This window comes from Cupressus sempervirens, chromosome 4 (genome assembly GCF_028749045.1).
Source record: "Cupressus sempervirens isolate cs-2001-9-10 chromosome 4, ASM2874904v1, whole genome shotgun sequence".
NCBI classification, from domain to species: Eukaryota; Viridiplantae; Streptophyta; class Pinopsida; order Cupressales; family Cupressaceae; genus Cupressus; species Cupressus sempervirens.
The window spans coordinates 886,221,243-886,245,134 of record NC_143121.1 but is presented as its reverse complement, the minus strand read 5'-3'; the positions used below and the strand labels follow the sequence as shown (position 1 = coordinate 886,245,134).

Here is a 23,892-nt window from a genome sequence, read left to right as displayed (position 1 = left end):
GAAGAATTCATGAAGGTTCTTGGCAGAGCAGAAATAATATCAAGAACGATATAGTAATTTACCAAACTTATGTAGCTCCTCCACGATTGGTCAACTTCATCTGTTCCATCTCCAACATCCTTTCTACTTCAAAAAAACTTCCTGCGAATTGTCTGCGACTCTGCACTATATGTGACAGCTATTTGAGGAAGATGCTTGTTCGTCCGTCTGTTGACAATAACCTTGCAGCTGGGTTGCAGTCTCTGGCCTTGAGGGAGCGGTTTGAAAGAGTGAGAAACTGACAATGAAAATGTCGTCTATCTCCAACATTTCCAGTTCGAGTGTAATAATTTGGTGAGAGAGAAAACAGTGAATAAAAAAAAAAGGATTGCCGATAATTCAATAACTGTTCTTCACATGCTCTTTTTACTGGTAATGTATCTGTGTGATCCACTGTAAAAATTGTCATTTCCAATGACTTCTTTCTCCAAAGTCAGTTTCTTCGATCCATCTTTACTTTAGAATTGATTTGATATCCTTTCTTATCTTTATAACCTGAATCAAAACAGACGACAGACTTGCCTGAGACACACCAATAGCTTGTGAAGGCTGCGTCTTGACTCGTTCCTCTTTACAGTTCTGCTGCTTACATAATTTACATCTAAGGCAGAGGTGATATATCATAATCTCATTCCAGATGCAGCAGGCAGGAACTTTCTGAGAGTTGTACCATTGCTTTTGAAAACAACAAATGTGCCACATCAGACATCAGTATTTCTGTACTTAAATGTCTTTGCTCTTGTAAATTCTGGAACACTTTCTGTGCTCCAGATAAAACACCCTTCAAATACAGCTGATCTAAAGGCGTCTGACATCCAGAGAATTTATTTCAGAGGTTAGTCTCACGGGAATGTCGTTGATTCTATTTTACAAAATATTTCAATAGCCTAAATAGCAGATTTTAGAGCACCACAAACTCAATCTTCTATTTAGTTGCGAAGCACACATGCTTGCAAAATAAAACTTATTCAGGTATGCCATCACCCAGCTTAGAAGGAAGCAAATTAAGGTAAGAGATAGAATGGAGAAACAACTGCTGATCACTTGCAAACAGAATCAAATAAATAAGCAAACCATCATCGCAGATAAGTATAAGGTGATTCAGCACAGACAAAATATATTTCTTTTGAACCTACATACGTCAACATTCCCTCATGAGCTGTTATCAACTAGGCTCTGATACCATGTTAAAGATTTGCCTAGAAATGATAAACAGCAATAAATAAACATAATTTTTTTTGTACAAACGACACAAGAAATTACCCTGGGAAAACCCTTCAGCTTGAAGGGAAAAACCCAGCCACACCAGAAAAATCTCTTTGATTGATAATAAAAACAATCAAGTACAATTTTTTTCGCTTGATACAGTATACATAAAGAAAAAAGATTCTTCATTACACAATTGAAGGTCTCTTCAATTTCCAAATATACAACTTTTCATATTTCCATTTGCATGCCTCTTTGCATGACACGTGTCTCTAAAAATCATCTCAAATATTATTACAAATGTCTTTTTCAACTGAAGATGACCATAATGGTCAGAATGGTCATATTTCTATTTCATAAACCAGTGATTCACATCCATATTGCAGCTACAATCTTCAACAGTGCAAATGTACTGGGTCCCAAGTGTATACTATACATTTACTGAAAAAATGTTATTGCTATTTGCATCTATAACCATGTTTACATGCAATTTTGATATATTAGGAAAAAATAAGAACATGTTGGATGATATATCTATACACTAAGTATAGGGTAACTGTCTTGTTCTTTTTGCTCAGATATGAAAGGTTTTATGTTTACAAGGGACTCCTTCAAATATAACTGGTACATTAATGTACACAAATATTGATTGAAATGAAGTTGTTAGTAAAATATAGTACTTTGCCCCTATTATTCTTTGGAGTTTCCATTTACTTAATCCGGACACAAGAAATCTATTGAATAAAGCAGGAAAAATGATTATTTTTAGATTTAAGCTTTGATTATTGTGATATGGCCATAATTTCTGTCTTTTATTTACAGGGTGAGTAGACAATTTGGTAGAGGTTATGTAGATGAAGGCCTTCCACGAGATGTTCTCTATTCAAGATCACCCATAGAAAGAGAACTTTTACTAGAAAGGGAACGGCTACCACACACATCAGTTCATGGAATTTGGCCTCAGGCCAGAAGAACTTTAGAGGAGGAGATTTCTTTAATCAGGGAAACACAAAGGCATCCAAGAGCTGGCTATATTGACAGACTTCGTAGTATAGATAGATTTCCTGAAGTCGACAACTTTAGAGGAATTGATGCCTACTCTGATTCTGATCCATTTCGAGGTTATGCTTTTGAAAGGATTGAGCGATATGGTGGATATAATAGGGACAGTTTTGATAGGGATGATTTTGAGTTTGACCGACGATCTGACATCTTGCAACCAAAGAGAGAGAACAGGCATAAAGGAGATATTGAACTTAACAGGCATGTTGATTATGATCTTTCTAGACACTCTGATCATGAACTTTCCAGGCACCCTGATTATTATACTGGAAACGGTAAGAGGAAGAGAGACCATGCTTGGCACAATAGGCATAGTGAGCATGAAAAGAGAAGCAGAAGTAGGGATCATGACAGAAGTGTTGAGAAGAGATGGCGAGAACGGTCACAGAGCCATGGTGATCATTCAATGTCACGGTCACAATCTCCAAAGGGGCGCAGCCACAAAAAATCCCGCAAAGAAGGCAGCAATGAGGCTCTTGTCCAAAACAGTAAAAATGAGAAGCAGAAGCACTGTGATGAGAAGAGTAAAAATAACCGTGTACCTGTGGTAAACACACATTCTATCCCTCGCTAAGTTTGAAATTTACCTCGTACGCACCGATTTACATAAATTTTAATGCTATTGGAGGATTGGTGCGCTAAGATATGTTTTAACTCATATCTGTTTGATCAATTTGTCTTCATGCAGGCACCGTCTGCAACACTTGTTGTTAAAGGCTTAGCTCAGAAAACAATGGAGGATGATTTATGTCAAGCTATGGTAAGCTTTCATCCTTTTAACTTGTGCATTTTGGCCATTAGATAGAGTAAGTTGTCTTCATGGACCATGATTCAATCTTGCAAATCCAGGCTGCTTGGGGCCCCTTGCGTCATGTACGTATCATCAAAGAGAGGAATTCAGGCTTATCTCGTGGATTTGCCTTCATAGATTTTTTGACTATTGTAAGTTACTTTTCTTATTGCTTGATATCTTTATTGAAAAAGATACATACTTATACATAGAGTAGATGGTAAGTCATCTCTGTTTGATTTTGACAGGAAGCAGCTCAAAAGATGATGGATGAAATTGGTGAAGAGGGTTTGGTAGTGGATGGACGACACCTTTTCTTTGAGTATAGGTTAGTGTAGTATCACCGTATCAGTTTACTTGACAGAGCATGTCCTTCCTATGTACAATAGCTTTGGTAGCTTTGCCGTAGACAAGATAATAATTGGCAATGAGGGTCATGTTTACAGAAATTGCTTCAATAGTTCTTGAACACATAATTTATGTAGAATGGTTATATGAAGGAAATATTTTGATTCTTAAGTGATTTGTACACTTGTGTGCTTTTGCAGCCTTGTGATAGCTGAGACGATGGTTTCATCTTTCTTGAGAACTTATAGTATCAAGCACATTATACTGTTTGACTGGAGGTTATTGCTAACCAGATTTTCTTTTTATGGATCACAGCAGCAAGCCAACTGGAGGTTTAGGAGCAACTCAAGGAGGACAGGTAAATTCTGTGAATGAATCAATGCAGGGAAGTTCTAAAGGTGCAACTCCGGCTGTCGATTGGACGTGTGCCATATGCGGATGTCTAAACTTTGCCCGCCGTGTCTCATGTTTTCAGGTCAGTTTTAGAATATAATTTAGTATATTCAGTGTTTTGCAATCAGTTACAGAATCTTGACTAAGTTAATATTGAATGTTAATTTTTTTCTTGTTTGACTTTTAATTTGGTGCGACTTTTAGCATTGAAAATTATTCAGTTTGTGTTAGCCAGTTATATGGGAGCCATATAAACTATTTTTTGTTCGCTGATCTTGTTAAGTTTCAAAATAACCATTTGGCTTAGATAACGGATACAGTAAGTGCATGGTTAAAAATCATAGGTCCACTTAGACAGAGACACAATAAGTTTCTTGAATACAACGTGTAGAGCTTTATCATTCCTTTTAATTTTTATCCAATATGAAGGTGACAATAACATCATTAATGATTAAAATACTAACTTTGTGGACAGAAATAAAATGATACATTCTTCTTCTGGGTAGACTATAAATTAATGCATACACATAGAAAGCAATCGTTTCCCACACAAACTTCCCAAACCAATAAGCTCCCTTCGGAGAATTTCTTGATAATTGAGCTGCAGACTAATCCCTCAGACAAAACCATTTTTGAACACAGTATTATTTACATGTTTGTTTACTTAGTACTATACTAACCTATAGATGTGATATAATAATACCAACATCCTGGTAGTCCTCCCACCTTCGCCCACCTTATGACATCGGTCTGAACAAAGGAAGGAGCATTGGATTGGGTTTGAACACAATCTTTTAACTTACCAGAAGCACACAATGAAGCACATCATATTGATTGCATTAATTGATGTCTTAGTTGTGAATTGCAATGGGGCTTATCCAGAAGTGTACTATTAGACCCATTTAACATGAGCATCATCCCAAGTTTCTGAGATGGGATGGCAGGGGACAGGGGGTTAAGTTTCCAGGACAACAATTGTTTTGCTTAGTTTGGGGACGGCAAGGGTATGTAAATGTAGGTTAAATTTAAAATATATAGGAAAATTTGCATATATTCATTTCATTCATATGAAAATATGGACAAAGCACGCCATTTAAATATCATAGAACCTGAACATATAACATTTTAATAGTCAAGCTCAATGTTCAATATGCATTCATAAGTTGGAATTCAGTGTCAATATGCATGCAATATTAAATTAATAACATAGACAATTGAAATACAGCCAAGAACATAATTTGGAATTTACCCACATAGCAACAAGAAAAATAAACCCCTTCCTCAAGCCACCTCTTTTTTTCTTGGACACGATCTTTTCAAAAAATCCATCCCACACTTTTGTGAGCAGACAGTATTTCAAAAACCAATAATGCATTTGGTTTTTCAAATTTTGATCTACCATCATTCATTCTCCATTTTTCACAAAGCAGGCCACCAAAACTCTTTACTCTTGGTCATAATGTATCCATACTGTTCTTCACACTTCATTATTGACTCCAACATTTACACAATTGGGATGTTCAATTTTCTTAGATAGATTGTTGAATAGGCTACGACTTACAAAACTCCAGAATATCCCATGGTTGGAGGAAAAAATAAAATGATATATTATTTTTTAGGATAGATTTTTCATTGATTGCATCTTCTTGTAAATCATTGTTTTCCCATACAAACTTCTCAATCCAATTAAGACCCTGAGAAGCTTTCAACAACAAACATACAAACTCATTACTAATACATAATATTAACACTAATAATAAACAATATACTCACCAATAGATGTAATATGATAACTTAATAGCCCCAATAAACTTCTAATCAGTAGATTATTTCTTTCTTTAATACAATAGTGCAAGAAACATTTTTCAGGTTCTCTTGATATTTAAGAAGTATCTTTTTGTTCAGTTTTACTCTAGTTTGTTCTAGGCGTAAATCATTTCAACTCGAGTGAATTCTCTTTGAAGTAATGGATTTTTTGTGGTGAGTGCTAAAATAAAGATTTGTGTTGTAGTTACCAAAATTTAGATCGTGCTATATCTATATGGTAGTTATAGACATTTATTATCATAGATGTACTATTGGTAGAGTACTGGTCGAGTTGCCTGGCCTAGCGAGTTTTTAGACTTTTATTGGCACCAAAAACTCTTGGAACTTTTAGTAAAAATTGGCTGAATACTTGCCAAACTCGGTCGTGTTTTGTGGTTTTCACACCATTGCCCCATTGCAAATGGGAACCCCCTTTTTTATCTTAGCAAGTAGGAGTCTTTGTCTTAGGCAGTTTTGGTTGGCAACATTTTTTCAAGTCTCCAAGTTTGGGGTGAGTTTGAGCAATTTTGGCTTGTTGGGATGCAATTTTTATCTCGGATTTGTACAAGTATTTTGATGTCACTGAGGGAAATTCTCATGGTCCAAGTCCAAGTGGAAAGTGAAATCTTTTGGTTTAGGAGAGATGGGTTTCTATGTTGGAAAATGAGACGAAGTTTGTGAGAGAACCAATTCTTGGTGGAAATTACGCGTCTTTCGAAATCTCCCCTTGGTGGAAATTTCAGATGTTCTGAAATCTCCTCCCTCCACGTTTCTTCCCAAAATCTCTTTTTATGAAAGGATTTCAAAATCTTTCTTTTTGATGGAAATTTCAGATCTTTTGAAATCTCCCCCCTCGCCATTCTCCCAAAAAATCTCAAGACTTGGGCCTTCTATTTGGTGGCAACTCAAGCATTGCAATATTAGAATGATGACGAGAAGAAATTGATAATTTTCCAAAGGATTTTCCCTTCAGTGGAAATTTCACATCTTCCCAAATTTCTCCACATTTAGTCACCCAAGTTTGCCATCCTCTAAGGCATTAGAATAAGAACACCAAGTCTTGGGGAAATTTTGGATTTTTTGAAATCTCCCCTCTTGTGGAAATTTCATATCTTTTGAAATTCCCCTCGTCCCTTCCCATCTACTACCAAGTGCTAAAACCATTCAAAGGGGAAGCATTTTGCCTCCTAAAAGTGAAAATCTGGGCGTTATCACCACTAAGATGCCCAACTTTGGATGATCTAAAAGTGAAACTTGAATTACTTCAAGCCAAATTGAATGGGTAGAGTTGCAAGAGAAATGAATTTAAATGAAAAATGGGATGAATCTTGTTTATTGATGTGATTTTATTTTTCAAATTTTTCACAAACTACTTTCTCCTTTGTTTTGTAAGGTGAATTCAAGAAGGAGAAAAGGGTGGGATGGAAATTCATTCTAGGAAAGTCTTGGAAAATCAAAGCGTTGTTGGTGCGCATACCCTTCATGGTCACGCCAAGGAGAAGGAACCTAGAGGGCACGGTGATGATCAAAGCCTCAAAACTTCTAGCAAGATACTACAAGGAGATGGCTCAATCTCGAGGACTTGAGTGAGAAGGAAGGGTTTATGTTCAAGCTATCAACCCGCAAATTCAGCTTGAGATTAGAAGAAATCTAGGGAAGCACTGAGAATCCAACTACATGAGGACATGTTCAACGAGAATCAAGAATGATCAAGTTCATGGGTTCATGAAGTTGCAAGTGATTCAAGTCATTTCCATGAGGAAATTCCGAAGGATGATGTGGCAATTGTTCGTCTTCTTCAATCAGAAAATTTTAATTTCAAGCACAATCAATCACATTGTGCCAAGTGTCCTTTTTTTCTCCATTGGTTTGAAAATCTGTCATTTTCTTATTGGTCCATTAATTGGTGCTTCTATGTAATTGGTTGTAAATTTGGCAACCCTAATTAGGGTTTGTGAGAAGAAATTTTGGCCTTGATCTTGAATCAATCTTGGCCCTTTGTTGTATTGGGACTACTATAAAAGGTCAAGGCTTTTTCATTTGTAAATTATTAGTCTTAGGGGAGGAACTTTTAGGTTAGCTTAGAGATTGGAGGTAGTAAAGAGCTAGAGTAGAGTAGGGTAGCTAAGGGAGAGACTTGATCAAATTGTTGCTATGATGCTTTCAAAGTAAGATAATTCATTGTTGGTTCTTCGTGGTGGATTACTTAATATTGCCTTAGAGTGTTGCATGGTTTTCTTATTCTATCTGTTTACTTTTTTGGCTCGAACAAATCCAGGCCGCTAGCCTCTTGTTGATGGTAAGGGTGCCTTGTGTGGTTAGTCGATGAAAATGCTGAACTTCAATTGATGTTCGATCTTTGGTTTGCATCTAGATGATGGGATTGGAGAGAGGACATTGATGTGAAAATCATTTGTGTGTTCCTTAGAAGCTTGCATTAGGTGGGTGCTCACCATCCATGATTCCTTGCATTCGTAGTAGAAGTAGAAGTAGAAATAGAGGTTGGAAGTTTAAGTTGGGGTTGAAGTGGAAAGTTGAACTATATTTGCATTACTCATCGTAGAGCCAAATCTTTAGAGGTGTAAGAGTTGATATCCATTGAATGGATAGCGCAAGTCCTATTGTGATAATCGACAAATCATAGAGCCAAATCTTTAGAGGTGCAAGAGTTGATATCCATTGAATGAACAGCGCAAGTCTTGTTGTGATAACCAACAAATCACATTATTTCATACGTGAGTATCCACAATATAAGGAACCTTGAAGTCATTTCATGATCATACATCGCAAGCTTAGCATGAGAGATGACCTTATATCAAGAGGGGATTGAGTGTTTGGTGTTTCTCCTCGAAACATTAAGTATTTGGTTCTGCATGTTGTACTCGAACAAAACTCCATCAACAGATCGTAGTTTTATAACAGTAGTTAAAGGCAAAAACATCCCGAATTAATTTATTTCTCATTTCTTCACTTGTTTTCGCTGATAGGGGGAAAATAGTCTTCCAACAAGCTTGTACTCCAAACACTTCCGAACTGATTTCTATGGATTTGAGGTGGATTGGTGGTGGTTTTTACAAAAGATGTTATCAATGATTTGGAGAGGTAGGCTATGGAAGAGGATGGCGGATTTAGTTTCACATTGGATAACGTTGAGTTGAATTTGTAGTCATTGCTAGTGCTAGGAGAAGCTAGAGGCAGGGCTATATCTAGGATGGAGGACGAGCCATAGATTGAGTTAGACACATACTAAGCAAGGATGCAAAGTCAATGCCCTTTACAAATTTCTAGGACTAGAACCTCTACTTCTACCTCTCATTTTTTACTAGAGTTGAAGAGGATTTTTACAAATATAACATTTTAGTATAAGTTGTACTTTAAGTTATATTTGTATAAATACTGTCAAGATGTTTGAGATAAGTTTCGGCTTCATAGGAGTTAAAATGTAGATTCTAGATTTTTGTGGTCTCAAAATTTTAGGATTCCGCAAGCCTTCAGCAGTGTTCTCTCACAACTTGTACTGACTATTTGAGGTAAACTTAAAGCTGAAACAAGGATTTTCTAATGATTCTTTCAGAAATCACTTGGTTTCAATTCTATATTCTTGAGTCTTGACAGACTTAGCTCAATCACTTGCTCGCACCCAAGACAAGCATTACTTTCTAGCAGGCCAAAATTGCTCAAATTCAGTGGACTGTCTTGCTATGATGTATTTACTTCTAGGTTATAGAAACTATGAAACTATGTACTATGATGTATTTACTACTAGTTTTATAGAAACTGACTGCAATGATGTATTTACTTTTAGTTTTATAGAAACTATTTACTATTTTGCTTCTTGCCATCACCATTCTGCACGAGAATGCGATTTTGTACCCACTTTGCATCTATATATATCTAAACTCTGCTCGTCTTTTGTTTTCTCATTAATTAACTCATTGGATGCATCTTCTCATTGAATTTTGCAAAAAAAATGTACTTAATTGAACCTATAAGCTGTTTTTAAGGTTCACAAGTTTTCTAAAAAACTGAGCAATTTTTGTTTGAGTTTTTTTTTGGGCTTGGCCAGTTTTTGCCGAGTGAGTTTTCCATTTATGGTTATTATTATATTATGTAATATAAATTCAGATAATTCACCTGTTATGTCATGCACAAAAAGCTTTTGCTGATTATGGTAAAAAATGTCATATAAAGATTGTGCTAATTGTCCCAAACAAACCCTTATATGCACTTCTATATGACTTACAGTGCAATGAAAGCCGAAATGAAGACTCCACCCCTTCACATGCAGTTGCTTTTAACACACCTTCAACGTTAAAGAGAGCTTCTGAACCTGGTATTGGTGTCTGTTTTCTTTATTCAGTTGAACTTAATGTGATGGCACATTTATAGATTTTTGGTTTAGAATTCTGATAAAAAGGGGCATTATTTTACAGCACCAACTCATGTATTAGTGGTTCGAGGGCTAGATGAACATGTTGATGAAGAAACATTACGCTACGAGTTTTCTAAACATGCTCCAATCAAGGTATAACGTTGACTAATTTGAAAGAATATACATTGCATGGTGGACACAGTATATACTACAGATAAAATGGATGTCTGCCAAGTACAGCCTACATATACTACTGTTATTATTTTTTAGAACCAAGTTATTGGACTTTGTGTATTTCTGTTCCCAGAAAAATATCATATGGAAAAATTCGTATTTACTTGTGCAGGATCTTCGTCTCGTTCGTGACAAATTCACTCATGTTTCACGGGGATTTGCATTTGTACACTTCCATTCGGTAGAGTTTTATTCTTATAAATACTTGTGTATAAGAAGTGTCGATTTAAAAAGAAAAAAAAGAAAAAATCATCTCAGCCGTCACATTTAATGATGGGGAACACGCCTTTCAGGTAGAGGAGGCAACCAAGGCTCTGGAGCATACGGATGGTGTGGTTCTTGAAAAAAATGGGCAAGTATTGAGAGTACAATATGCAAAAAACATTCTTGGTCCATCTTTGGCTACTGATGCACCCACTCAAGCTAATAACCTTGCAGCTGCAGCAATTGAAGCTGCTACATTTGCACAACAGGTTTGATCTTATTGTTACATTATTATGATATCTTATGTGCTGAAATTTTCAACCTTAGATGCTAATAATAAATTTTGTCACTGTAAATTTCTAATATGGGCATGATATGAGTAACTTCATTCTATATTTATCCTTTTCATTAGGAACTTGGTTCAATTGAAGTCTCATGTTACTATACACATAATGCTTAGCTTATTAGCTTGTCGATTTTGCAATTTTATGACTTTGTATGTGTCAATTTTTCACAGTATGATGCCGTGGGATGGGCTCCAAAGGAATTTAACGTGGATCAAGGTCAAACAAACTCACGTGGTGTTGACAAATCTGATACAACAGATGTGGGTGGAAGCTCTGCAGTGCAGAATGCTTCTACTACTACTGAATTAGGCACAGCTCTACACTCTGGTTTTGTCTGGGATGAAGCCTCTGGTTATTATTACGATGCTGCTTCAGGATTCTATTATGATGGCCATACAGGTAATTCATATACGGGCTTACTTATGTTAACGTTCCTTGTGAAATGTGACCCCTTTGCTGTTCAGTCTTGTGATCTACAACATCTTAGACGCTCGAGTACAAACTGGTGTTGCTGATTTTGGATGAAGAATGTTTTTCCTAAGGATATGTGGTATAATTTGCAGGGCTTTATTATGATGGTAATAGTGGTATGTGGTATTCTTATGACCAAGAAACACAGCAATATACTCCTTGTGTAGATCAGTCTGCTAATCCCAATTTCGGCTCTAATAAAGATAAAGTTGCAGAGGGTGTGTCTCAGCCGAAGGTGATAATTTCAGCTCCTGCTCTTAAAGTCACTACAAACTCGGAAGCTTCAGATAAGAGATCATCCTTACCAGAGGCTGCTGAGGCTGCCGCTCAGGCTGCTGCTAAGCAAGAAAAAGAAAGATTGAAAGAAAAAGAAAAGGAAATACGGTTAGCATCAAAATACACTTTGCTTGCCAGCAAGAAGAAAATTAGTAATGTAACAACAAAGTGGAAGCAGCGACAACATGAGCGTCAAGCTCCTCGTGTTGTTCTGGATGATGCATCATCAGTCGTTTCTTCCTTGATGTCTGCTGATAAAAAATATAAAGGTGCTACAGGTGTCAGTTTAGAAATGTCAACTCAAATTGGGAGCACATTAAAATCAAGGTCCGAAGCAATAAAAGCAAAGGAAAATGACTTAGATGGGCCAGCTTCCAGAAGCTCCGAAATAGAAATCCCTTGTGGTGTGAGTAACAACACCTCTGACTGTTCAATGAAAACAAGACACGTGGCTGTCAGTAATAGTTCTGGTGGAAAAATAATGGGGGTGATAAGAGAATCTAATAGGGTAATGAAGATGTCAGATTATAGTTACCCACAGTCTTCTGAAGCCTCAATGGTGGTTACGAGGGCATCCGTCCCAGAAACTACCTTGGTTGCAAGGTCATTCAAAACAGATGCGTCAGCTCTTGGTTCATATACATCAACGTCTGGAACAAAACGAAGATTTTCGGAAACTCCTCAAACTGTTTACAGAGATAGAGTTGCAGAGAGAAGCCTGTAAGGGTCATCTGGCCCTGGTGATATTGAGCTCAGAGAAAAAGCTCAAGACACTTTCTGAGTGCATTGTTTACCACAGGGAGCAATGGCAGAGATGGTAGGACAAACCTTTGAAGTTATTACTAGTGAGAATGCTATTGACGAAGAGAATATTGGGAATAGAATGCTGCGAAATATGGACTGGCAAGAAAGCTCCGTGAGTGTTCAATTTTCTGTTTAATGATTGATTAAAGCCTAAACGTGTGAAATTGAGCATGGTTGCTAAGATATTCTCTTGCTGTTTCTGTAGGGTCTTGGTAAAGATAAAACTGGTATTCTAGAGCCAGTGCAGGCTCGGGCTACAGAAGGAAGAACTGATCTTGGTATTCAGGTACAACGCAAGATTGATTCTTGGTCCGAGACTCACCCTGGAGATAGTTATGCAACAGTTGTACATAAGAAGGCTCTAGGCAGATTTCACAAAATTGCTCGGTTATAGATTTTCTTTGGATATATTTCTAAGTTGCTTTTCTAATGTTTCTTGATGGTACCCCTCTCTTGAAGTCTGTATATTTGCTAATGCTCGCTAATCTTATAATCATCAGAGCAATTTTGTAATTTATTTAGCTTTGCTAACCATGATAATGTGCGACGTGTTAAGTTCCCTTGCCTCAGGCTACCTATTGTACGTATCAGATAACGAGTCTACATCAAAATGCGGAACAATTATTTGGGATCCTGTCTATCTGTTTCATTGCAAAAGCTCTGTATGTGGTTGAGGAATAAATAGTAGTGTAGCTTATTGTGCATGGTCTTCTAATTTCTCTCAAATAGCTGGTTCACAAATGCATTGATGATTTTGTAACAAATTAGGAGATGAAAATCAAGTCTGTCAGTAAATCTACTCACTGAGATTTGTCGATTAGGCAGTGTTTCTTCTTGTGAACTAGTCTAAGAATGGCTGAAAGATATTAGCAACTGTTTGTGGAGACACCAGGATTCTGTTACCACTTGGTTTCATACTGATGGAACTAATGCGTAGTGGAGTGGAGGATATGGTGGAATTGTTGTTCATGGTGAGAAGAATGTTTTGCATGGTTGTCTGTTATTATACAGACTGAATCGTGACAATTTATTACTTGGGCCTTTCTTGTCAGAGCATTTCCACCTTGAAGATCCAACTACCTTCATTATAGAAATAATAATAAGAAAGTTCCGTCAGGCGTTCTGCACTGGCAGGTAAGAGTGAAGGGAGCATGTTAATATTTTAAACAATTTTAAAGTAATGAAAGATAATTTTTTAAATAAGATACTTGAGGGTAAACAATTAGTACTTTATTATATAAAACTAAACTAAAATAACTTTATTAAACAAATCAAATAATCATTAAGCAAATGAAATTAACTTTTCAATAAACAGAATTTTATGTGAATATCATAAAAGTAAGGTTGTTTGATGATTGTTTTATATGAATATTAACATTTCTTTCGAGGTTATATTTAAAATATTTGCAGCTTGGTATAAACAGGCATATTGCAACTTGATACCTCTTCAATTGGAGGAGGATGAAAAATTGCCACACCTAGCCTGAAGTAAATTCTTTTCTTTCATTTGTAGTGCGTACGCTTAGATATAAAAAACATTGATATGTAATATAAGAAATAGCACAATTAGAAGACATGAAGATCCAAAATGAAGGGAGAGAGCACAACAGAAATACAACAATAGAGGAGGAAACCCCCTAAGTTGACTAACACAACTAAATAGCAGAGGCTTGTGCTAAAGGAGATAAATAGCTTTTTGCTTTAGCTCCACGTGAACATTTGTGAAGTGCCATATTGCTCTTTCAAACTACATTAGCAATACATACTGTTGTAACCATATTTCAAAATTGAGAAACAAAAGCCGGATGCATGATTGAAACAACCCTCGGTAAGGACAGAAAAAAGAGAATTAAAAGCAACCACATGCCAAATTACACTACAACCAAGATTGTAGTGTGCACAAGGGAATGTACCAAAAATGGGATCTACTAGTTGCATTGAAACAAAACAAAAACCACATCAATATGACACAAAGCAAACCAATGAGAGAACCCATATTCACAAATACTTGCCCCACAGACCTGAAAAATATAGCAGAGTTGAAAACACCAAAAAGCACTGAGCTATCGAGCAGGACACATGATAGGTGATAAAAATATTAATGCTGAGAAATAATATGGTAGCAATGGGCTGTACATGGACAGCTAAAGCCATAAGAAGTGGTCCAAAACACACAATTCATAAAAAATGAGCAGAATGATAGTTTATAAAAATGAGCTGAAAATTCAACCGCAACCATCTTGACGACACTAGTTAATAGAAAAGGACTACACATTGCCAAAGAAAGCTAAGAAAGGAAAAAGAAAACCATGAGCCACCTCGAGAGCATCAAAAAGGAGAATCCGCAAGAAAAGACATTTATTAGGGGATACGCCATCACTTCTGAACCCCATGACACCGACTCGTCACGTCCTAGGAGTCTACCTTTGTTAGCGAATGAATCTGCAACACCATTTGCCTCCGGGAGCAATGAAGAGCTTGATATGAGTCAAAAAGGGGAAGGAGTCCCTAGACTTATTAAGGTTGTAACCTATTTTCCAACTAGGTGTCTAAAGTCAGGGCAATGGTAGTATTATGAGAATCGCCCTTAATGACTAAGTTTGTGACATAGTCTAAGGTGGGAGAATCTCAAAATGAGATGAAACTAACTATTTACTCAATGCCCTTAAGTGATATTTTGATTATTGCATATCCCGGTACAAGCATATTAAGTAGGATCAAGCGCTTCCTCTCTTGCCAATGCTTTTCAACTACCGATGCTAGTTTTGTTATCTCCATTTGAACATTCAAAAGATCTTTGCCCTTCTTCACCACACTTAACAAGTGCCTTTGAACCAATTTCTATCATCTCTTTTATCTTGATTGTAACCACCTTTCTGATAACCACCTCTACCTTGATATATATTTTCTCCTTTTCCTTAAGATTGGCCTTTGTCATGATTTGTTTTATTTTGATTAGACTTGCCACTTTCTCCATAGGATCTACCTTTTCCTCTTTGAAATCTACCACCTCTATTTCTTTTCCTTTGTTTATGTCTTTTGTTCAACTTATCCTCTGACTTAAATGCAAATTGATAAGCCTCTGTAATAGTATCCATCTTAACTAGACTTGTTTCATCTTGAATGGAAGTCATCACACCATTCAAATATTTAGCAACTCTCTCCACCTCACCATCTACACGTCCATATCTACTATCCAATCTATATAATTCCTTTTCATACTCCTCCATAGAACTATCTATTTGTTTCAAAGTTGCATTCTCTCAATTGACTAACCTAACAATAACATGGCAAAAACTTACCCTTCAAGTTGTTAATTATCTTGTCCCATACCTTGATTTTCTCTTTTCCTCTTCTTTGCCTATCAGTCTGCAAATGCTCCCACCATAAAGATGCGTGTCTTTTTCAGCTTAGAGCTTGCAATTTTTCACTTTCTTGTTTTTTGCTATGCTTTTTATAGTCAAAATACTTCATCTCTGAGATCCAGTCCATTAACTTATTAGTGTCAAACTTGCCATTATATTTAGGAGGATTAAAATAAGGTTTAGAACTAAAATTTGTCAAGTCTCTTAGGAATCTATCATCCACGTCTTCCACAACCAGTGCAGGTGGCGCTCCTTCAACTTGCACTTCCTTAGCTTTGTCTTCGCTTTCATTCTCAATAGGTCTTTCTCGTCTTTGCGTCGTCGTTTCAACAACTTCAAGTCTAGTAGAGATCTATCTCAATATATACATCACAACATGATCCATCTCTCTCCTTTCACGAATCATCTTCACAAACCTTTGCAATTGTAGGCTAGATTGCAAACTACCATCCTACAATCAAATCATGAACTAGCGCTTGTAAAGAGACCAACTTTGATACCACTTGACATAGTTCAAAGCGGGAGAATCCCAAAATGAGATGTCCATCCTTATAGTTGACAACAACGTAAGCAATAACACAATATATGGAGAGAAGTAAAACCAATTCTCTTGATAAAACACAAGAAACACATCTAATATGTTGGGTTGTAAGGCCTTCTCGATTATGACCAATACATAAAATAGAACACAGATCAAAGACGATCCTTCTATTACAATCTATCACCCTACAGGGTTCCCTAACATGAAATCTACTTCTACGCAAATGGGATACCCAACAGAGCATGCCTAGTTACAATAGAAAACCTAACTATATAGGTAATGCCCTTGAGCGACATTTTAGTATTATATATCTTGATACAAGCATATCGAGCCAATTGACATTTAATTAGAAAATGAACCTTCAAATCTAGAAACTTCTAGAACCTATCAAATAGAGATGCTGGCCTCAAGAAGAGCCTCCTTGAGATTCCAACTAGAATGCTCTAACAGTTGAATTTCGCGCTCACAACCAACAAATAGCTTGTCGGTGAAGGGTCTTATTTATAAGACCAACTACTGATAAGGACGATAAACTGATAAAGTAGAGCCAAATCAGTGAACTGTAAACAAATAGGAAATAGAGTGTATCTGACAAACAAAATAACTTCATACGATTGTTGTGAACCCGAGATGCTCTTGCATCAATTTGAGACTTTATGGGCAAGAGTAAGCTTAATATTCCCCAGGAGAGCCTTGGCCTCAACAACATTGTTTGTGCCCTCTCGGTCATGATTGTTGTAACTAGCAAAATGATGCCTCTCAAATCCCCAAGGACAACCCAAGCCCTGATATACTTGGATTTCCTTTCGAGGCACCATCAAAGTTTCAAAGTTAATCTTGTTGAGAGATGAGGGTTTTCATCTAACCTCCGTTCTAGTGATTGGCATTGTTTGAAAGAATTTTTTCTTTGAAAGGTAGCTTAACAGATAGAATCAGAGAGTCCACAGAGTTTAAACAAGATTGAATGCTTTTAGCCTTGGGGCAATAATCATTAATTGCTTTAGAAGTAACTCTTCAATTTTTTGAATGACTACCTCAATGGGACAACACTCATTCCAAAACTTTCTTGTACTTTTGTCCCACCAAATGTTCCAAACTAATATTGATGGAGCAATTACTAAACAAAGAACAAAAAATGATTCTTGGAACAAACATGGCCATGCATCATACACCTCACCAAGATCACCACCAAAGGAGTAGACCAATGAAGTTCCCCTTTAAGGCACTCCCAATATGATGTCGCAAATAACAATGGAGCATAATGTGATTACTCGTTTCAACAAGAGAACCACATAGAATACAGTCAAAAGAAACAATTATACCGTTGTGAACTAGCCTATCACTGGTTAATATTTTTTTAGGAAAGAGCTAACCACAAGAAGGATCCCTATCTTGGGCAAAACTTTTGGATATGAACAAATCTAAATCTTTTGGAGCAAGGTATAAAATTATTCCCCGCTATAACATGATAGCTCTTTTTAACGGAATAAATCCCCGAGGGAAAAGGGGACCATATAAGCTGGTTTGAGGAGTTCTTTTAATGAATAGGTCTATGTTGAAAAATATTTGTAAGTCTAATTTTCTTATCTTCTGGAATAGGAGTGGTTGATAAATCTTTCCATGATGCTTGTAGAAAACCATTGGTATTTATGATATTAAGTTAGTTTTTTTACTTTAGTCCCCCCATATAATTGAAAATCTCTATGGTTTGCGCCAAATAATCCAAAATCACCTTTCACACGTCATAAATAATCCATTTAAGAAAGGGAAATGAAACCTCCCTACATTTGATCATCAAGTTCCAAATGTGGGAGCTACAACAAGAGCTAGAAATGGACAATAGTCTTTTCGAACTATTATCATCGAGATTTATCTTTGAGGATGACAACCCAATTGGAATGAGGATGGAAAAATACTTTTCATACTAGCCTAGCACCTAGTGCCAAGTTTCCGCACATAAGCTTGTGAATTCCAACACCACCAAAGCCTTAGGTGCCCAAACTTTTTCCCAAGCTAGAAGATGAATCTTTTCTTGAGACTGTTTAGTCACTTTCCAGAGAAATTTTTTATTTTTGCCTGAAAACAACATAATATCCAAATATGTAGTTGGGAGATGGTCAATCATAAACCCCTACAATTGCGATATATCTAATTCAATCAACAAAGGTAGTTCATGAAAGAAATTTTAGGTTTATTTGCCTTAATTTTCTGCCCTAAATTAAGACAATAGCTACCTAAAATTCTCTTGATGACAATGAACTTATCTTAAAGTGGCTTCCACAAACAATAAGGTCTCATCATCAAAGAGGGTGAGTGTCAAACTAATATGTGAAATTTGAATTTTGATACCTCTCCATAGGTTGTCATTGTGAACAGCAATAATGGACTGACTTAAATCCTCAATAATGATTATAAATAGTTATGGAGAAAATAAGTCTTCTTACCTAATACCATGATCAGAATCGATGCAACCACAATTTTGTCCATTAATGATAATTGAGAATTCATCCTCAGAAATAAGGGCAAGGATCTATTTGCACCACCTATGTGAGAAGCCAAATTTAAGATCACATGGCAAAGCAAAGTTCTATTCTCTTTGACATATGCTTTTTTCATAACTAGTTTAATGAGCATTGCCTACAATCTATGTTGCGTAATTTTATAAAGGGTCTCATGCATCACAAGGCCCCCCTCCAAAGTCTCCTTGCCACACACAATGCCTCCTTGACCTAGCAAGATAATATTGGGAACACGACCTAATCTTGTACCACTTGCCTAAAGAAAATGTTGTATAATGTATTGCAAAGAGAGATGGATCTCAAGTCAACAAATGAGAGGTTAATTAATCTCGGGAATGAGAAACACTGTGTTGTTGATCTTCTTTTAGCTTAGCTCTATTTTTTCTAGACTCTTCTAGGACTGCCCATACTTTAGAACAAATGAAATCTCAAATTGTTTTAAGGAATAGCAGAGAAAAACCATCTTGTTCAGGCGCGTTGTCTACACCCAACCACAGAGAAAATTGTAGACCTAACTTCTTCATTTGAAAAGGTTCTGAGGAGAGCAACATTATCCACTTCCAACACTAGGGAAGGAACGCTTGAAAGTAGCTTAGCCCACTAGCAACCACCAAGGCTTCAGTTTGGTGCTCTAAAACAAAGAAATATGAAAAGAAACACACCCCTCATCCTTAATTTGATCAGGATCTGTCAAAATTCTATTATGGGGGTTTGAAATTTGAAACTTATGTTTTGAGCAGATCTAGCTTTCGTTGAGGCATGAAAAAAGCGGTGTTTCTATCTCCATCTTTAAACCATAGCTCCATAGATTTGTGTCTCCAATAAATTCCCCCCTCAGTAAGATCTCTTCATATTCCAGTCGGAGTCTCCTATGCTCATGATATGACTGCAGGTTAATAACAAAGTTGAGAATGTCTTCATTGATTTGATCCAATTAGAATGTAATGTTTTCCTTAGAACAATTTTTTTTTTTTCTAATTATTTTTTTCCCATTCTTGAATGATTCTTGAAATGAGGTTGAGCTTCTTGTAGAAATAAAACACTTGCAAGCTTAGAGTGAAAGGTAGACCAGTCCATGATATCTTCAAAGTGAGAGAAACAATGAGTCCTTAAAGCATATTTTTTCAAATTTGAAGTATACTGATTGGGATCTTTTGGGGCCTTCGCAATGAAGGTTATTTGAAGAAGAAAATAGGCCGAGCTAGAAAAAGCAAGGATCACAAAGCTACAAACATCATATTTTAAAATCTATTTTTGATTTACAAAAAACTGATAAAGTCTCATATCAATATGCACATAGAATGGGATTTTTTTGTTAGTCTATGTGGATTTATCATTATTTAGAATGCAATCCCAAAACCATTATTAGACACAAAATCTTGAAACTCTAACACAATGTTTGGGTGAGGAATTATACCACTAGATTTGTCATTCACACATAGGATGGCATTGAAATCACAACCCTAAGAGGATCGAGATATCTAAAGCAACACTACAAGATGAAGATACGAAATTTCATTGCTTTTTCTTCCCCAAGGAAGAATTTGGACCATGGACATTGAAAAAAAGAAAACAAGTATTGAAGCATTCAAAAACTTCCATTTGTTGCCAATTAGCTTTAGCTACCAACTTTTTGGTTTGGATGAACTTGTCCAACAACAATATGACCAATACCTTTGAGGCACCAATGGAAGGGGAAGCAATATATTTTCAATTTTTCCATTTAGAAAATAATTTCATAATTTCCATCTTAGACACATTTTTTTCTTGTAGTATACTTATATCTGCTCCCCTAGCCTCAATATGAGATATGACGAGGCATACTTTATTAGGAGAATTCCAAGAAATAATTTTAATAAATTTCTCAGGGAGTGCCTTGGTCATCACGAGCTAATTTTGTCTAGGGTAGATTGGATGCTAGTTTTGATATCATTTTTGCTCATTTTGTTCTTAGGAGTTCTGGCATCTTTTCCATGAATTTTAGATGGAGGAGAGTGCCCAAGATAGATAAATGGTGTCTATAGAGTAGAACTAGGAGGATGGTCCTAATTAAATATAGGAGAGTGGATAATATCATCATGTTAGGCAAAAGCTCCTAGCCTACATGTCTAGGTTTAGATGAGATTCTAAGTGAGTAGGTTTTGATTCCATATATGGTTATTTTGATTGATAGGAGAACTTGTCATGAAGATTTGAACATGAGAAAGAATGGGTGGAAACCTCATCCACCAATTTATTTAATTTGGTAATTAGATTTGATAATTCCAATGCATCTTTATCATTGAAGTGAAGAGGCCACATTAATTTGTCAATACCATAAGGCACAATTTGTATTTATCCTTCCCAGAGTCATGTATGAAGATGTAATTTTAGCCCCTATAAAATTTTGATTTTTAAGGTTTCAGATTTGTTGAGTAACCAAACACAAAGAGTAGACAATATGAGTACAAGAGAACACTATATAATATTTCTCTTCAAACAACACTCATAGGACGTCAAAAGGGGAATGTAGAGACCACATTGTTGAGATGACACATTTTCTTGCTCCTACTTGAACCCCAATAATTATATTCTCTCCATTTACACTCCAAATAAAATTAAGAGACATCAATGCCATATGAGAACCCATCCTAGAAATATAGATAAGGAATAAAGGTGTCAAATAGAAAGGGAAAATCTTGACGAGATGGAAGCATTGTTGTTTAAAACTACTAATGTGTAGGAACATACCTCTAAATTAACATTCATTTCATGACAGATTGGAGGAGATGGCACATCTAGTTCTTCATATAATCCTTATTTGTAGTAGGGATTTGAATAGAGATATCCCAGAACGTACAAGAATCCTTCTTGGGAATAGGTCTAGACAACAATTAGGATTCAATAGAGAGATGTTTTTTTTTCCAAAATGATGTGCTATGGCCATTGGTGTTTACATACAAACATTAATGTGTGAGAATGCATCCCTGAAACAACATCCATGCCATAGCTAGTTGTAGAAGAATAAAAATATGATTTTGCAAGTTCTGTAAAACACTCTAATCCCATGAATCCATGTTTTGGAGAGCTACGCTGTTCTTGTAGAGGGACTCTCTCATAAAGACACAAGATAACCAAGGAGAAAGCACATAGCTTTGATTGAGTTGAGAAGCCATCACACATAGAAAAGTTTTGAGTCAAATTCCCTTGAAAATGGAAAGTGAAATAACCTAAAAACTTACTAGTTAGATGGAATTTAATTGGGTCATTTATTATTATCTTTTGCTTCCATAACCCTCTAAGAATAAGGTAAGGTTGGCCATTTGGCTACTAGATTTTCAGAGAAGGGTCCTAGATAAAAGTTTAAAAGATTCAATAAAAAAGCCTTTTTTGGACAATCAATAAAAAAACTTATTATGTGAATAAAAATGCTAGTATTTCAGATGAGTCATATGGTGATAATTGCCATTTAATGATAAAGAAAATGCTGAATCTAAAATTGTCATTTTTGATATTTGTGCTAAGGTTGATGATGTTGAAACTGCTTTATATGTTGGAAGGAATAAGAATAACTAGTTGATTAATAATTGTTAAGCTCCTCATTGGGCATACTTCATAAGAGTGCACAATTTATGGGTATTACTTCCCATTGTTCTTTTCAACCAAGTTGGGTTTCTACAAGACAAAAATATCTATGTCAAGTATTGAATTATTTTGTGGATATATTTACATGTTTAATGTTTTCATTTTCTATTATTAATCTTAAAATGTGAAAAGGGTTTGAGTGGTTGAAAAGTTTATAAATGTCATGCCCAAAAATACAAGGGCATAACCCCATGTAATTTTTTTAAAAAAAAAATATTTATAATTAAGTTTACTAAGTTTAAATCAACTAAGACATAGGTACATTGCAAAACAACAACACGGTTCTCCTAACAGTGTCCTGACATTTCCATTCAAGTTTAAAATCAACGAGTATGACTAGATTGTCAAACTTAAACTTTCATTGTTTAATCGATTAATTAATTTAAACAATCCAAATTTTCAATTTATTAAAGAATTTATCACATTGTTACTTTTATATACTTTTAAAAACGTTAATGAATAATGCATTTAAATCATTTGGATAACATCAATTATTAAAACATCAATTAAGCAAATTATTAAGTAACAAGATAAATGGTTCATTCGAATAATTATAAGTCTAATTATTTCAAATATTTGAAATAAAAAGAACTTCTAATTAATATAACATTTCACCCATAATAAAACTTTTTTAAAAATTTAATTCTAATCAAAATCTATTTAAATCTATGAATTATTAGAAATAAACATTCCTTATAAAATAAAAATACAAATTAAACTAAATATGACTAAAATAATAAAGCAAAACAAAGTAACATTATCTATCGATCTAACATATACTACATTAATATTTAAAACATTATTTAAAAATACTAACTAAAACAAAATTCAAATAATAGTAATCTAAAGCACACTAAACTAAAACTAATTTGGATTAAAATTAAATTCTAAACAAACAAAATTGTGAACTTATAACATTAATTACTAACACAATAATAACAAATCTCTTAACATGAAACTAACTTTTATTAATTAAATTTTAATAACATCCTACTTCGACCAATTTTTAAACTAACCTATACTATAAACTTTAATTTAAAACCATTTACTAAACTAAACAAAACTACCTTTAAAACTTTATTTAAAACACTAACTAGATTAACTTAACTAACCTAAACTTTAATTAAAAGTATAAACTTAACTAAACTAACATCTAAACAAACCTACTAACTACCCTACACCTAAGACCCTTACTACACGCCCAAACTGCACCCTCCCATACTCATGTCACACCTCCCCTCTTTTTCCTTATGCGCTTAACAAGGTGAGAGGTGGAAGTTTGAAAATAAAAGTTTTTTTAATAAACTCTTTACAAGAAAAAAAAAATGCCCTTAAAAGCTACTGCGCACGTGGCACAAAGACCAAGCTCCCTTCCCAAATGCTTTGCAAGGAGAGAAGTTCACTGCCCAAGGAAAAGATAAGCATGTTGTCAAAGCGTACTCCTTCTGCCCATGACAAGCCCTCCAAAAAAGCATGTGGTGGAAGTTTATA

The 23,892-nt window shown here is 35.5% G+C and overlaps 2 protein-coding genes across 2 annotated transcripts in view; both read left to right on the top strand.

Annotated features, from left to right (window-relative positions):
• LOC149564234 (SUPPRESSOR OF ABI3-5-like) overlaps positions 1 to 12,272 on the top strand; it is a 28,800-nt gene extending 16,528 nt beyond the window's left edge. The window contains exons 4-14 of the mRNA XM_089827301.1: positions 2,068 to 2,854; positions 2,996 to 3,067; positions 3,157 to 3,249; positions 3,346 to 3,425; positions 3,761 to 3,920; positions 9,890 to 9,977; positions 10,078 to 10,169; positions 10,363 to 10,431; positions 10,544 to 10,723; positions 10,972 to 11,200; positions 11,365 to 12,272. Of these exons, the coding sequence (XP_089683427.1) occupies positions 2,068 to 2,854; positions 2,996 to 3,067; positions 3,157 to 3,249; positions 3,346 to 3,425; positions 3,761 to 3,920; positions 9,890 to 9,977; positions 10,078 to 10,169; positions 10,363 to 10,431; positions 10,544 to 10,723; positions 10,972 to 11,200; positions 11,365 to 12,272 (2,758 nt within the window). The remainder of the gene's footprint in view (positions 1 to 2,067; positions 2,855 to 2,995; positions 3,068 to 3,156; positions 3,250 to 3,345; positions 3,426 to 3,760; positions 3,921 to 9,889; positions 9,978 to 10,077; positions 10,170 to 10,362; positions 10,432 to 10,543; positions 10,724 to 10,971; positions 11,201 to 11,364) is intronic.
• A 61-nt stretch (positions 12,273 to 12,333) lies between these two features.
• LOC149564233 (SUPPRESSOR OF ABI3-5-like) lies at positions 12,334 to 12,986 on the top strand. The gene is made up of 2 exons (XM_089827303.1): positions 12,334 to 12,464; positions 12,558 to 12,986. The coding sequence occupies exons 1-2, from the start codon at positions 12,354 to 12,356 to the stop codon at positions 12,744 to 12,746; spliced, it is 300 nt and encodes a 99-aa protein (XP_089683429.1). The 5' UTR covers positions 12,334 to 12,353; the 3' UTR covers positions 12,747 to 12,986.
• Positions 12,987 to 23,892: the final 10,906 nt, after the last annotated feature.

Bases quoted from the DNA above. Each gene is read 5' to 3' on its own strand.
- LOC149564233 (XM_089827303.1), top strand. From the start codon at position 12,354: ATGGCAGAGATGGTAGGACAAACCTTTGAAGTTATTACTAGTGAGAAT. The intron at 12,465-12,557 runs GTGAGTGTTCAA...CTGTTTCTGTAG, and splicing joins TGGACTGGCAAGAAAGCTCC to GGTCTTGGTAAAGATAAAAC.